Source organism: Vulpes lagopus, chromosome 5 (assembly GCF_018345385.1).
Source record: "Vulpes lagopus strain Blue_001 chromosome 5, ASM1834538v1, whole genome shotgun sequence".
NCBI lineage: Eukaryota > Metazoa > Chordata > Mammalia > Carnivora > Canidae > Vulpes > Vulpes lagopus.
Genome location: NC_054828.1, coordinates 100051956 through 100066771, shown reverse-complemented (window position 1 = coordinate 100066771; position 14816 = coordinate 100051956). Strand labels below are relative to the sequence as shown.

Below are 14816 nucleotides of genomic sequence, written 5' to 3'. Positions count from 1 at the left end.
TTTGGCATCATTACAACCTTAAACTTGCAAGGGCCCTTCTCCGCAAATGGCTCTTCATTGTGACTGCATCTCAGTTTCAGTTTTGGGTTTTGGGAGGATAAGTTCTTGCTTGAGTAGAGAAATCCATTTCACCTGGTCTTTTCTATGCTAAAGGCTTGCTTGAGGGCTTCTCTCTGTGTCTGTAATAATTAATATTTTAAAGTTATGAGAGGGGGAGAAGGGAGAAACATTCTAACAATGTGTGTGAACCTAAATTGGGAATCTAAACCTGCATGCTGGGAGTTCAGTGCTATTACCTGCCTTGTAATCAAATTTTTAGACCAACTTAAGGAAATTTGCCTACTTTAAAAATGGGAATTCAATCTTTATGATTAGGTATAAATAACTCTTATTCATCATACTTCTGCTTGGAAATCTTAGGAATATATTAAACCATTCCCAGAACTAGCTAGGATTTAGTAAAATAAATGATAACCATTCCTCAAAGACTTATAATATGTTTTTATTTGATCAATTTAATATTCTGCCTCAAATCCTGAATAGAAATTTGGGAAAACAACACTCTTCATTTGATTGATGCATGTTTAACTTTTAAAAAATGCTTCGCCTGTGTCTCATGCAGATTCTTATGCTATCTAAATGGTTTGTAATTTTTTTGTCTGGTCTCATGTGGAGTTTTTCTTGGATATATTTTATTAATGTTATATAACTTTGGGTTGTGTGTGGTTAAAGGTGGCTTTTTTATAATCAGTCTCTTTAAGGTTCTGATTTGACTTGGTATCCTTGTCCCAGATCTTTTTTTCAGCTTCTTAAGGTCTCCTGGAAATGTGCTTTGCCATTCTAAATTGCTCTTTGGATATACTGTTGCAAGAAGTATTGGAGACTGGATGAGTGGTAGGATAGTTAGCAACGCAGCCTAAAAATCATTTCTAAATAAAGAATTTCATTCATAAATATATGGAATAAGTGTTGATATAATATAACATTCTTATGTTAAGTAAGTCATGTTTATTTCTGATCATGGGTAAAAATTGTCTTTAAAGAATGTCATAGGAGTTTTACCTTTAATCCTATGTTTTACTTAGAAAGTGTCATTTGATTACACAGGAATATTAAAGATGAAAACAGCTTTGTAATGACTATGAAAAAATACGTTTTTTTTCCCACAGACTCATGCGGTTTCACAAATTATGTGAAATATTTTACTCAGAAATGTAAGCATGAATTTTCTCTTAACAAAAAGTACAGATTTACTTTTTAATCAAGTAATATTTGTTCTAGTGAATCTTCTAATAGTGAAAATTATAAACAGACTTGGTCATTGCCTTGTTTAACTCCTTCACTCATCCAGGCGGAACCTTTCAACTAATCCTTCCTTCTCTTTTCTGGATTAGCTTAAAGGAAATGTTAATTGCTGCTTTTATGTTCTATTTAAGCTGTCAATTACATGTTCTTGCTACTCATAGAATTTTTCTCTAAGAAATTAATATGTTTCTTTCAGCATAAAACGAACACCAACAGCTGAAAAATCGCATAATTCATGGGAAAATTCAGATGAGAGTCGTAATAAATTATTGAGAGCGGTTTCAACATCAAAATTAATATCAAAAGTTATAAAAAATGCAGACAAGTAAGTATTACACTTTCTCAGTTATATCTGAAAATTAGTAATTTTGTGACTCTAATGCTTGCATGTACAATTATGTACCTATTTCAAATCATTTTTAAAAATCTGTTATAATTTTTTTCTTCTAAGTGTATTTAAGTGTTCAAAAAAAGAAAGAAAGCTATCCTTCTGTGATAATATTCTCCACTCAAAAAATAAATTATACTAATCATAAGTTTTGATTATTTTTTTTTGTAGGTTCTTTCTATACTTTCACTGCTTAGACAGTCTTATGGAATAATTACTGTTTTATTAAACAGTATATATTAATAGTTGAGACCAGTGACAAACTTTTAAAAATACTAATGTCTGAATTTCACTTCTAAAGATTTATCTGGGGTATGGCTTAGACACTGAAGCTTTTATAATTTCTTTAGATAAGCCTAAAGAAATGATTAGGTGATTCTTATGATAAGCCAAGTAAAATTATAAATGCCTTTGAAATTTTTTTTGTAGGCATAAAGATGTCATCATCAACCAAGGTAAGTTAAAAATTCTTTTGAAAAAATATTTATCTTCTTTTTCTATATCAGTTTAATTTTTGCTAAGTGCTAAGAATATTGGCTTATTTCCGTACAGTGTACTTTATTCATAATAATCAAAGAGAAGTGCATTTATTATAGTCATTTAAGAAAATGCTCAGTTTTTATTGTAAGATATGTCATTTTTGTCTCAACCAGCAAAAATGTCAACCCGTGAAAAAAACAACCAAGGTAAGAATAAGCTACACAGTTGGTCGCCTTCTAAGTTAATTTCTTCCTAGATCTCTTATTTGGCTTTTCATTATTTATACTCTCTGACTTTCCTCTTAATATGAGAACTAGGATAATTTGGACTAGTGAATCCAGCTATTCTGAAAATTCATTTTATTTCTGTGAGCTCTGAAGATTCATGGTCAACAATAGAAATAAATGTCATTATAAAGAGGTATAAAATACTAAAGAGAATTTCCCCTTTAAAAAAAAAAGTACTTAGAAAAGCCATTTAAAAGATTGATAAATTTTAACTCAATTTCCTGTCTTGCCGACCTCATTGCAAATAATCACTCATTTCTCAAAGCTAAGACTGAGTACATAATGAGTCTAGCAAATCCATTTCCTCTTGAATTGTTCTTTTATATTAATTGTAATTTCTGGCTACTTGCTGTTGTTGGCTTGTTCTGACCAAAAAAGGAGAGCAGACTGTCTATAAATGTGTATTTAATTTAATTGCAAAGTAGGTAAGTTCTATTACATCAGTTTTATATTCTTCTTAGATTGCCTGCAAATTTAATTGAAGCATGCTGTTCTAAATGAAAGCATGTCCTTTCTGTGCATGCTTTTTACAGCTTATTTCTGTGTGTTATCTTTGTTTTCTGGGCTATTAACCAGATACAATGTGATTAAAATTTTTGTTAAAGATTAATAACTTAATTGCTATGGATTTTTGCCATTTTTGATTCTAATAAGAAAAATATTTATTTGTAATCTTCTTTGGATTATTGGTTTTTATGTAGAAATTCTGAATGAAGTTGAATTTTGCTGTCATTTTAATATAGTTAGGTCCTGCTTTCTCCTTCCTTTATAATTAAGTATATAGCTAAAGTAATGGTTGAAAGGAAAAAGTGAAATATTATTTATAAAGATAATTCTTACTATATATCAGAACATTTTTTAAAAATACAGGTAGTGATAAATAGTGGAAAGAACTATGAATGCAGAGTCTCTGTCTAGAATTTGGTCCTGGCTCTTTTGCATAATAATAGCCTTGTGACCTAGGCAAAATGACAATGTCTCTGAGTTAGTTTTCTAACCTGAGAATAGTACCTATAAAGCTTACCTCATGACTGAAGAATGAAGTAATGTATATGAAAGCACTTTTGGGCGCCTGGGTAGCTCAGTCAGTTAAGTGTCTGCCTTTGGCTCAGGTCGTGATCCCTGGGTCCTGGGATTGAGTCCCAGATCAGGCTCCCTGCTCAGTGGGGAATCTGCTTCTCCCTCTCCCTTTGCCCCTCCCCACCTCACTCGTGCTTGTTCTTTCTCAAAAATTTTTAAAGATTTTATTTATTTATTTGAGAAAGAGTGAGAGAGCACAAGTGGGAGGAGTGTCAGAGGGAGAAGCAGACTCCCTGCTGAGCAAGGAACCTAACTCAGAGCTCCATCCAAGGACGGGGGTGGTGGTGGTGGGTGGATCCTGACTCTAGCCAAAAGCAGATTCTTAACCACCTGAGCCATCCAGGCGCCCCAATAAATAAAATCTTCAAAAAAGAAAACATTTTAAAAATAGAAAACATTGTAAAACTATAAAACAGTGCTATTATTATTGTATAGTTTGCTAATGAGCTCAAATTTTATAAAATCCTTGTAGAGCTGCCTGCTACTTTCTCATGTTGTATGTTCTTTGGAAGGTAAAAGGAACATAAGATTAGTATACAGTAAGTGAGTGGTTTATATTGGTAACAGTTTTCAAAGTCATTCAGGTAAGCAGGCAAATAAACGTATTTAAGAGTGAAGGATTTTGCTACAGAAGCACCACTAAGCAGGGTGTTAGCTAGTGTCTAGGAAGAAGGATAAAATGGAAAGGTAGGGAAAAAAAAGGTAGAAAAGGATGTAGAAAAATTCAGTTACAAGAATTTTAATTAGATTGTCGCAGGTGTTGGAATTTAATAACGTTAAGTGTTGCTTGCATTAAGCCTTACTTTTGGAATTTGAGTCTATTATTTTTCCATTTTAATCTGCTATATTCTGCTTGGATACAGACTCCGTCATTAGAAGGTACCTTCATAGAGAACTCTTGGGCTTCAGCTTGTGAGGTAGTTGAAGCCTAACCGTAATTGAAACAGAGCCTATAGAAAGTAGATGGATTCTAAATGGTTTAAGAGGTAAGATAGGTAAGGATATAGGAGAAAAGGAACAGCAGGAATCTAATCTGTGAAGGCTAGCTTGAGCAACTAGGTAAAATGAAGGAACATTTGAGGTGGAGATGTGTGAAAAAGAAGAAAAGTTGTGGTTTTCAGTTTCAGTAAGAATCTACTTGTAGAGATGTGTAGCAAACAGCATAGTATCAGTGTTTAAACATGTATTTTGGAGTCCAAAGACCAGTTTCACCATTTACTTAGCTGTGTGTCCCTGAGGAGATTATTTCACCTTTAGTCTTTGTTTTCTCATTATTGAGACAATCATAAGCCCTCAAAAAGTTAATATAAAAATTAAAGATAATAAAATGTAATACCTGACACAAAGTACCAAGTAAATTTTAGTTACTAATATATGTAAATCTGACAGTAAAATCTTGTACTCAAATGTGTGGAGTAAGATGAAAAGATAAATAGATTATCTTCATTTGATAGAAGTAGATATGTTTTTTAAATTTGTATTCATTTTGCATGGCATATTTTACAACACATTTTCTTATACTTTAGGTATTAAATATCCAAAATATCTATCATTTTTGGACAACCTTTTAAAAATATTTATTAATTTCTTTAGCTCTTTTTTGACAATGACAAATATGACTTGCTCTAAGTCATCTGCTTTGATTTAGGAAGAAGACTATTTACATTTGGTCATTTAGGTGAGTGGTAGCAGAAGAAGTTTGACCTGAAGGTCCTGTATCCTTCAGCCACAGTAGAGTACAAGAAGAGCCATAAAACTGCATGTCTGATCAGTACTCTGGCAGAAGAAAGAGAACTATATATAGTTGAAAGCAGTAGGAAGTGGAGTGGAATGGGATGTACACAGGACACTCTGAGTTAGGTGTGGGAAGAAAGGTTATATCACCAAAAAGATTCTTACCAAGTTCAGTCTTTATCTACACTCAAATCCCTGAAACATGAATCTCTCTTCATCACTTTTCTCCTGTTCTGTTGGATTCTGCTCCCACTGCAAGAGAAATAAAGACTTAGCACTTCAGGTTAAACTGTGAAATTTTCCTATAGAGTTTTTCATTGTTAGATGTAGGTTAGGTTCTAATACCATACTATACATTTGATAATTATAAGTTATTTATAAAGTTTTTTGAGCTAACATAGGGTACTGTAAATGCCTTTTATAAAATTATCTATTGGGGAAAATAGGTAACAATCTGACAAATTCTCTAATAAAATTAGTATAACCTTTAAACTCATCCTTATAGTTATCAAGTATATTACATTTTTAAAATATGTTAAAAGTGTCATATGTCTTCCTTTCTAGAGGAGAACCTGAATGTCTTCAAATTATGGCTTTTTTTCAAGATTAAATAATCTTAAATTATTTTTCTCTTGTAACATCTTAAACTTGTGCTGTTTAGAATTAGTACATAGTTAATTGATCATGTTGAGAACCTGAATGACTCTAAAATCTGCTTAAATCAGATTACACTGTTAGTTCTCTTAGTTCCTTTCATAGTGCTGCTTCAGTGATCTAAGCTTAGATGCATTTGTGCTACCAAATCAATGCAGGAACTGTAGGTGTGTTCAGATGAGAGAGCAATTATTATAATATCTTAGAGAATTGAGAAGTATTTATCTCATACTAGCTGTCTAAAAATGACTGCAGATGAAAAATACTTTAAAAGTCATTTTGAAATATATACTACCTAAAACCCTTCAGTAATTTGGTGTAGCCAAAACAGTTGTTTAGATAATCTGAAAATACCAAATTCCTTTACAAAATTGGAGAAAGGGGAAACAAACCTGAGTAATGTTGTCATTTTAACAGCCATTATAGTTCTGGTATGTTTCTTTATTATTCTTTATCAGATATACATTTTAAACATTCATTCTTTTAACAAATATTTATTATTTGTTTATTTTTAAAAGATTTTATTTATTCATGAGAGACATAGAGAGGCAGAGACATAGGCAGAGAGAGAAGCAGGCTCCTTGCAGGGAGCCCGATGTTGGACTGGGACTTGATCTCAGCACTCCAGGATCACGCCCTGGGCTGAAGGCAGGGGCTCAAACTGAGCCACCCAGGCGTCCCACTTTTAACAAATATTTATTGAGTGCTTGTTTTGTCAGGCCCTGCCCTTAGGCACTTGGGGTTATATATTATTCTATATAATAAGAAAAAATGTGTCAGGAGAAAGAATGAGGAGAGTAGAGAATTGCTATTTTACATAGAGTGGTTAGGGAAGATGTTTCTTATAAAGTGACATTAAACCATATGAAGTGAGTGAAGTATATGGTTATCTGGAGAAAAGAATTTCATGAGCAGAGAAAAGAAAATACACAAGGCCTGAAGCAAGAGCAAGAGCTGCTTTCTTGCTATGTTAAGAGACAGCAAGGAAGTCATTGATTATAGTATACATACATTTCTGTATTTGTTAATCATTACATTTATTAAATGTAGATTCATTTTAGTAACAGAAGATTCATTACACACTCAGGAAAGGGAAGTAAAGTGTTATAACGGGAAGTGCAAGAATAGTAAGCATGAGACCTAGTTAGAGATGAAATGACCTGTACCATAGGAAGTTTAAAGAATCAGAATCCTAAATAGTTGAAATTTATGAGTGGGAGTTAGGAATTTTCCAAAAGAAATCATGAAAAAAAATGAAACATTATTCATTCGGTAATAAAGATTTCCCTATGACTCTGAGACCTTGGACCTCAGTTTCTTCACTTAGAGTAAGGCTAAGACTAAGATGTCGCGAAGAGTCTCTTTTAATAACTTTTTGAAAGCTCTTTCTTGCAGTAAATAGAAAATGTAGGACAGCCCCTCATACCTTAGCTAACTTGCTTTTAATTTATCTTTTAAAGAATTTGAATGTAGGTGCTTTTTATTCATGCCATGTGTTGTTTTCAGACTTTCTGGCTCCAGGCATGTTTTGTCCTAAAACCTGATCACGCCTCTGTAAACTGAGCATTGTATCTGAAAGAATAGCTAAAATTTATCTACAAGAATATAAAGGATAGCAGTGTTCTACTGACACTGCTGTCTGTAAATTGTGTTACCTACTGAGAGGGAGTATATACCTTCTGAGAGGGTGTGCAGTTTGAAACAAACCAAAAAGGTCAGAAGCACTTAATTGAGCCACAGGTAGAATTTATCCTTATTACTAAGATAGTATACAAAACCTTGCAATTCCAGAATTTAGGAAGAAAAGTGCTAGCTTTAAGTCTCTTCTAGTGTGAACAGCACGCAGAAAGGGCAGGAAACCAAGTATTGCACTTCCAAAAAATATACTCACTTCTGAAATGTAGATATTGGATCATTTTAAATAGGCAACATAAACATTACTTGGGTCCTTAGGTCTGGGCTTTGTCCACGTATTCCCTGTATTTTATTTTTATTTATTTATTTTTTATTTTTTTAAAGATTTTATTTATTCATGAGAGACACACACACACACAGAGAGAGAGAGGGGGGCAGAGACACAGGCAGAGGGAGAAGCAGGCTCCATGCAGGGACCCTGACGTGGGACTCGATCCCGGGTCTCCAGGATCATGCCCTGGGCTGCAGGCAGCACTAAATCGCTGCGCCGCCAGGGCTGCCCTATTCCCTGTATTTTAAAAGGAAACCAGACAGGGGAACCTTTTCTCTGTTGGAGATTCTTTGGTTTTGTTTGGTTTGGTTTTTTTAAGTCCTATGAAGCAGTGATTCTTATTTCTTGATGTTGTTAGCAGTCTTCTAGATTAAAATATGTTTAAAGACTGTCCAGTTATTTTTTTAAATATAAACAATCCCAACTTTTAAGAGTATGTGTTCTTGACATCCCCTTTTCCTTATCTTCAGCTGAAAGAAACATCCCAGCTTGTCCCTTTTGGACATGGAGAATATGACTTTTCATAACAGAACATCCTAGTCTTGTGCAGATTTATTTTGTTTTGGTTAAAGACATCATCTGTACTGTATTTTCAGAACCCATAGGCATAAGCTTTTTTAAAAAAAAATCTAAACCAGAAAATGTAGTTAAACAGAAAAAATCTCCATTCCTCAAGCACATCCATAAACTGAGATAGCATAGTTCAAAATCCACTGCCTAGAAACGGCAGTTAGCCTGCATGTGTGTTTCTTAATCTATCGCTTATTACTGTTTTCCTGTAGCACTTTGAATTCTGAAACTTGTGATCAGGCTTAGCAGAAAAGAAGTACAGTTATTCAGTGATACATACCAAATTGCAGAAAGAACCATAGTACATCACATGCCACATTCCTGAACTATGCAATGGTTCTCCAAGGAACAGTTTTACCAAAAATGTTATTGACTATTGCCTTTAATAAAGCTTTTTAAACTATTTGAAGATTGTGAAAGATTTTAATCTTTCTAGGAACATATACAAGTAATATAGCAAGCACCTATGTACTGAGGATCCGTATTTATTAAATCTTTAAATTTTGTTTTGACTCAGGTTGTTTTTTTAAAAAAATGAAACATAGGGGCACTGGAATGGTGCAGTCCGTAAAGCATCTGACTTTTAGTCTTGACTCAGGTCCTATTCTTAGGGTCATGAGATTGAGCCCTGCATCAGGCTCCACGCTCCTCACAGGCAGAGTTGCTTGGGATTGTCTCTCCTTCTTCCTCTGCCTCTCCTGTTTATGCTTGTTTTCTCACTCACTCTCCCAAAATGTCTTTAAAAAATATAAATAAATCGGGGCACCTGGGTAGCTCAGTGTCTGCCTTCGACTCAGGTCATGATCCCAGGGTCCTGGGATCGAGCCCTGCATCATGTGCCCTGCTCAGCAGGGAGCCTGCTTCTCCCTGTTCCTCCGCATGTTCTCTCTCGTCTCGTCTCGTCTCTTCTCTGTCAGAGAAATAAAATCTTTTAAAAATAATAAATAAAACATTTTAAAGGTAAAGTAGAAGCATCTTTAATTCTGTTTAATTAGAATTTACATACAGGTTTTTATTGCTCCCTTGGGACCTCCTGGTTTTCTTACTATTATAGTTAATTGAAAAAGAGGGGCACCTCTGTTGGCTCAGTCAGTTAAGCATCCATCTTGATTTCAGCTCAGGTGGTGATCTTGGGGTCATGAGATCAAGCCCTGACTCTGGTTCTTTGCTCAGCATAGAGTCTGCTTGTCCTTCTCCCTCTGCTCCTCTCCCTCACCCCCCAAATTAAATAAAATCATTTTAAAAATAAAAGAAAAAAAGGTAGAGGCAGGGCACCTGGGTGGTTCAGGTTGGTTGAGCATCGGACTCTTGGTTTTGGCTCAGGTCATGATGGCATGGGTCATGAGGTCTAGCTCCCATCATGGGCTCTGTATCAGTGGGGAGTTGGCTTGAAGAGTCTCTCCCTCTTCCCCTCCCCCTCACTCATGCTCACGTACGTTCTTTCTCTCTGAAATAAATAAATCCTTTTTAAAAAAGATCTAGAGAGATGAGTATTTTGATACCGGGGTTTATCTTTTGAATTTATTTTTAAAAAATTAAATGCAACTTGGTATATTCAGATAAAATGAAAAAAATTTAGTGCTTAAAATAACTTTCCTGGGGATATAAATGAGTGATTTGAGGGAGTTTTTTAAATACGACCATATTTTGCTTAGCTCAGAAAAGTTTTCAGCAATATAGCAACAAGTCTTTTGGAAGTTTTTATGTGTCTTGTATTGTTGGGCAAGATCTCCTTCCCATCTTTTCCCAAAGAAAGTCTTTTTTAGGTAGTAAAAATAATCCAGAATACTTAAGCAAACACTTAAAGTTATTTTTATGACAATCAGTTACAAACAAAATAGCAAAGAGAAATCTGATTAAAGGGGGTTTAGATTAAAGAAAGTAATTACTTTCTTGAAGTAGTGGGCTTGAAACTGTCATTATGACATATAACAGTTGATTAGCAGTTACATAAGACTTGGTCATGTCTCTGTAAGCTCCTAAGGGGTTAGCTTCACTTCTTTTATATCTTCATTCTGTATCCCCACCCTGACCCCTGCTCCTGTGTAATTTAAGAATTCAGTAAAATTTACCAGCCAGTAGAAGTCTGCCTATGGAACAAAGAAAATTAAGATAACATTTTACTACTCAGTCATATTTTTCAGACCTGGGTTCTTGTCCTAGCAAGTAAAACTATGTAATATTTGGCAAGCACCCCCAACTAACAGTTTTTTAAATCTGCAAAATAGGGTTATACCTCCTTTTTTTTAAAATTTAGGGTTCTACATTTTATTTTTATAGCTAGACCTTTGAAAAGGGGTGAAATTTAGACTCTGTTGTACAAATCAAGTTCCTTCTTCAAAGTCCAAGGATTTTTACAGATTACATTGTTTCATTGGAATTTTAAAATATCAAATTATTACAATATAACTGGATCATTAACTAGGACTTGAAATATTTTGAGAATTTTTTGTTTTTAAGATGGGATGCCTGGGTGGCTCAGCAGTTAAGCGAGTGCCTTTGGCTCAGGTTGTAGTCCTGGGATCCAGTCCCACATCAGAATCCCTGCAGAGAGCCTGCCTCTGCCTATGTTTCTGCCCTCTCTCTCTCTGTGTCTCATGAATAAATAAGTAAAATATAAAAATCTTTAAAAAAATAAAGAAAAAAGACTTTAGCCTACTTGGAATGTTCTTCATCACTTTCTACTATAAAATTGTAATCAGTATTTCTAGCCTCTTGTTTACCCATCTGTTCTTGAGCCTTACGATTTTGGGGAATAGAACTGGTAAAAGCTAAACTAAATTAAGATTCTCCAATTATCTGTGTGCTGGAATTGGATAGCATCACACTCTGCTACATTATAGTTAAATATAAAATTTTCATTTCAATTTTCAGCGAGTGGGGGGCTCTTTAGTTCTGAAGATTGTAAAATACAAGTAAAATTGGGTTACTAAAGTGGAAACTTTGGGGGCGGGGAAGATATGTTAAACTGTAAGCACTCTAGAAGCTCAGAAGATTTTCTATAGGCAGTACTCATTACAAAAATTAGTATAATCATAGTCCAAAACCCTGAATCTCTGCTGTTACCTTTGAAAGCCTTTTTTGTTGTTGTTTGTTTAATTTCTGAGTCCAAAAAGGGAGCAAGCAATGGGGGAAAAAAGCACTGGAGGAACTGATCTTGGAGCAGAGTATGCCCAGTACTAACTTTTCTCTCTACTTTACCTTTCACTGTTCACTATTTTTTTAAAAAAAGATTTTCATTTATTTATTCATGAGAAACACAGATAGAGATTGGCAGACACAGGCAGAGGGAGAAGCAGACTCCATGCAGGGAGCCTGACGTGGGACTCGATCCCAGGACTCCAGGATCATGCCCTGAGCTGATGGCAGCGCTAAACCACTGAGCCACCTGGGCTGCCCTCGCTGTTAGTTCACTATTAATGAATTGTGATAAGTATGTTTTAAATATATAAGAAAGTATGGGACACCTGGCTATCTCAGTCAGTAGAGCATGCATCTCTTGATTTTAGGGTCCTGAGTTTGGGCTCCATGTTGGGGTAGCGTCTATTTAAACACATAAGTAACTTTAGTAATTAGTTATTTATATCTGTCTGAATCATTTCAGCAATACTGTTTTTCTCAAAACACCTTAGATAACTATCCTAAAAAGTTCGGTGAATATGAAGATCGTTTTGCAGTTTGGAGCACTTCACAGCATAGGACAGTCTAGGGGAGATGCTAAAGTAGAAGATTGAATTAACAAAAGTAGACCAAAGGGGAAGTGCTAGCAATGGGAAGGACAAAGGAAGGAAAGTGTTAACATCAAGTGTTTCAGATTTCTGCCTAGAGGTGCCTGGGTGGCTCAACCTGTGTTAACATCAAGTGTTTTAAATTTCTGCCTAGGGGTGCCTGGGTGGCTCAGCCTATTAAGCATGGACTATTGCCACTCAGGTCATGATCTCTGGAATTGTGGAATCAAGCCCTGCCTCAGGCTCCATGTTTAGCATGGAGTCGGCTTGAGATTCTTTCTCCCTATCCCTCCTTTCCTGCTTGCACACTGGGTTGCACACTCTGTTTTCACAGTCAAATTAAAAAAAAAAAAAATTCTGTCTAGCGTTTACTCTTCCCACAGATAATAGAACAGAAACACCTTCTTTTGTACTCTCTGATTTCCTACTATTGGGGCCCAAAGCTCCAGCTTCTATTTGGATTACAAGTAAGCTTATTATGAGGTAATTGGACTTCTGAGGACCTTACTAATGTCTGAATAGTACTGTCTAATAGAAATAGAATGTATAACACATACATTAACTAAAATGCTCTAATAGCCACATTTTAAAAAGTAAAAAGATACAAGTAAGTTTAAAAATATTTAGCCCAGGGGATCCCTGGGTGGCGCAGCAGTTTAGCGCCTGCCTTTGGCCCAGGGCGTGATCCTGGAGACCCGGGATCGAATCCTACGTCGGGCTCCCGGTACGTGGAGCCTGCTTCTCCCTCTCTGCCTGTGTCTCTGCCTCTCTCTCTGTCTCTCTCTCTCTCTGTGACTATCATAAATAAATAAATAGCCCAGTATATCCAGAATATCATTTCAATGTGTGATCAGTACAAAAAAGTCATTGACATATTTTACTCTTTTTTTCATACTAAGACTTAAAAATCTGTATTGTACACTTAGAGCTGTCAATTCAGACTAGCTACATTCTAAGTATTTGGTAACCAGTGGCTATTGTTTTGGATGCTGCAGGTCTAGAACATAGTTTTAGAATGAAAATGCTTCACAAGTTCTAAATAATAAAATTTTGGAACACAGTCTAAAAACTTACTTGACCTCTCTGAGCCTTAGTTTCCCCTTCTCTAAAAGTAGGGGTTGCACTAGGCGAACTCTTAAATTTCTACAAGTTCCAACATAATATGTGTCCAATGGTATTTTGGTATTGATTATAGTATTTTTATCAATAGTATCCACAGAACTTCTTATTTTATAATTAAGCTATCATTGGTCAGGTTCAATTAAGAATATTTAGGGGCACCTGGGTGGCTCAGTTGGTTAAGTATCCGACTCTTGATTTTGGCTCAGGGTGATCATGATCTCAGGGTTTTTACCATAATGGGTGTAGAACCTGCTTGAGATTCTCCCTCTCTCTCTGGTCCTCCCTCCTACCTCTTTTAAAATTCTTTTTTTTTGTTTGTTTTTTTATTTGACATAAACTTGTAAGTCGTAAAGCTGGAATTCAAACCAAGATTGTCTGGATCACAAATCTTGTATTCTCTCCACTATACTGTATAGCCTCCCACTCAGTCCAAGGAATTTTCAAAGTGCCAAGTAAGAGATAAAATGTTGAGATTAATTATATTTCAGTAAAAAGCAACTTCCTTATTGAATTCTGAAAAGCCCTATACTGTGTTTACTAATGATCATGAAATAGCTGAGTCATTTTTTTCCTCAAATTATTTTTCTGGACCACCAGAAAATGTAACTGATCTCATAATCTTCTTTGGTCCCATGGCCCATCCCCTCTTGACTTTCATGGTACTGTAGTTTTATAGTGAGAACAGCCAGAAAGTAGTGTTGGGATAAAGCAAATTGTTAAGTCCTTTGACTATAAAATCAGAAAGTCTGACAGTCTCAAGAAAAAGTTTGTGGTGAAAATCTGTACTCAACAGTGGTTGAGAAGAGATTCTTCTTTGACACTATATCTTATCTGATTCCCAAGGTAAAGATGATGTTCTTTTAAAAAAAAAAGAGAGAGAGAGAGAGGAGAGATCGCAGACTAGTGACCTGTGTGCTATATGCAGGCCGAAGGTGTGTAGCATCTGCTTTCGGCTCAGGTCCTGACCCCTGGCGTCCTGGGATTGAGCCCAGAGTTGGGCCCCTTGCTCACAGAGAGCCCTGCTTCTCCCTTACCCTCTGCCCTGCCCTTCACTCATGTTCTCTCTCTCACACATAAATAAAATCTTAAAAGTGTACATGATAGAATTCTAGCTTATTTACCTATATATACTGTTCTGTGGACCATTTAAAGCTTATGAAGAGGATACTACAGTGTGTTAAATCACATAAGCAGTTCCTAGACAGTGTTCAGAATGGTCACAATTCCTTCTCAAAGGTAAGGGAATCAATATTTGTTGAGGATCTCATATTATCCTTTACAGTGTGATGTCTTATTTAGTGAATCATAATCACAGGTGGTAATAGTATCATTTTGTGTATTAGGAAAACGAGACCAGAGTCACACAGCTAGTCAGCAGTAAAGCTGGAATGCAGATCTCAGTCTTTTCCCAAAGCTCATGTTCTTTCCACTGTAAGATATTGCCTCCCTCAGTCTCAGGAATTGTTCATGGTTTCTAGATTACATCTTAGGCCCTCAACATA

At 35.4% G+C, this 14816-nt stretch overlaps 1 protein-coding gene across 1 annotated transcript in view; it reads left to right on the top strand.

The window, feature by feature from the left end:
- The window catches only part of EML4 (EMAP like 4), a 156936-nt gene that overhangs the window by 83710 nt on the left and 58410 nt on the right, over positions 1 to 14816 (top strand). Inside the window, exons 5-7 of the mRNA XM_041757000.1 lie at positions 1502 to 1630; positions 2123 to 2148; positions 2347 to 2379. Of these exons, the coding sequence (XP_041612934.1) occupies positions 1502 to 1630; positions 2123 to 2148; positions 2347 to 2379 (188 nt within the window). The remainder of the gene's footprint in view (positions 1 to 1501; positions 1631 to 2122; positions 2149 to 2346; positions 2380 to 14816) is intronic.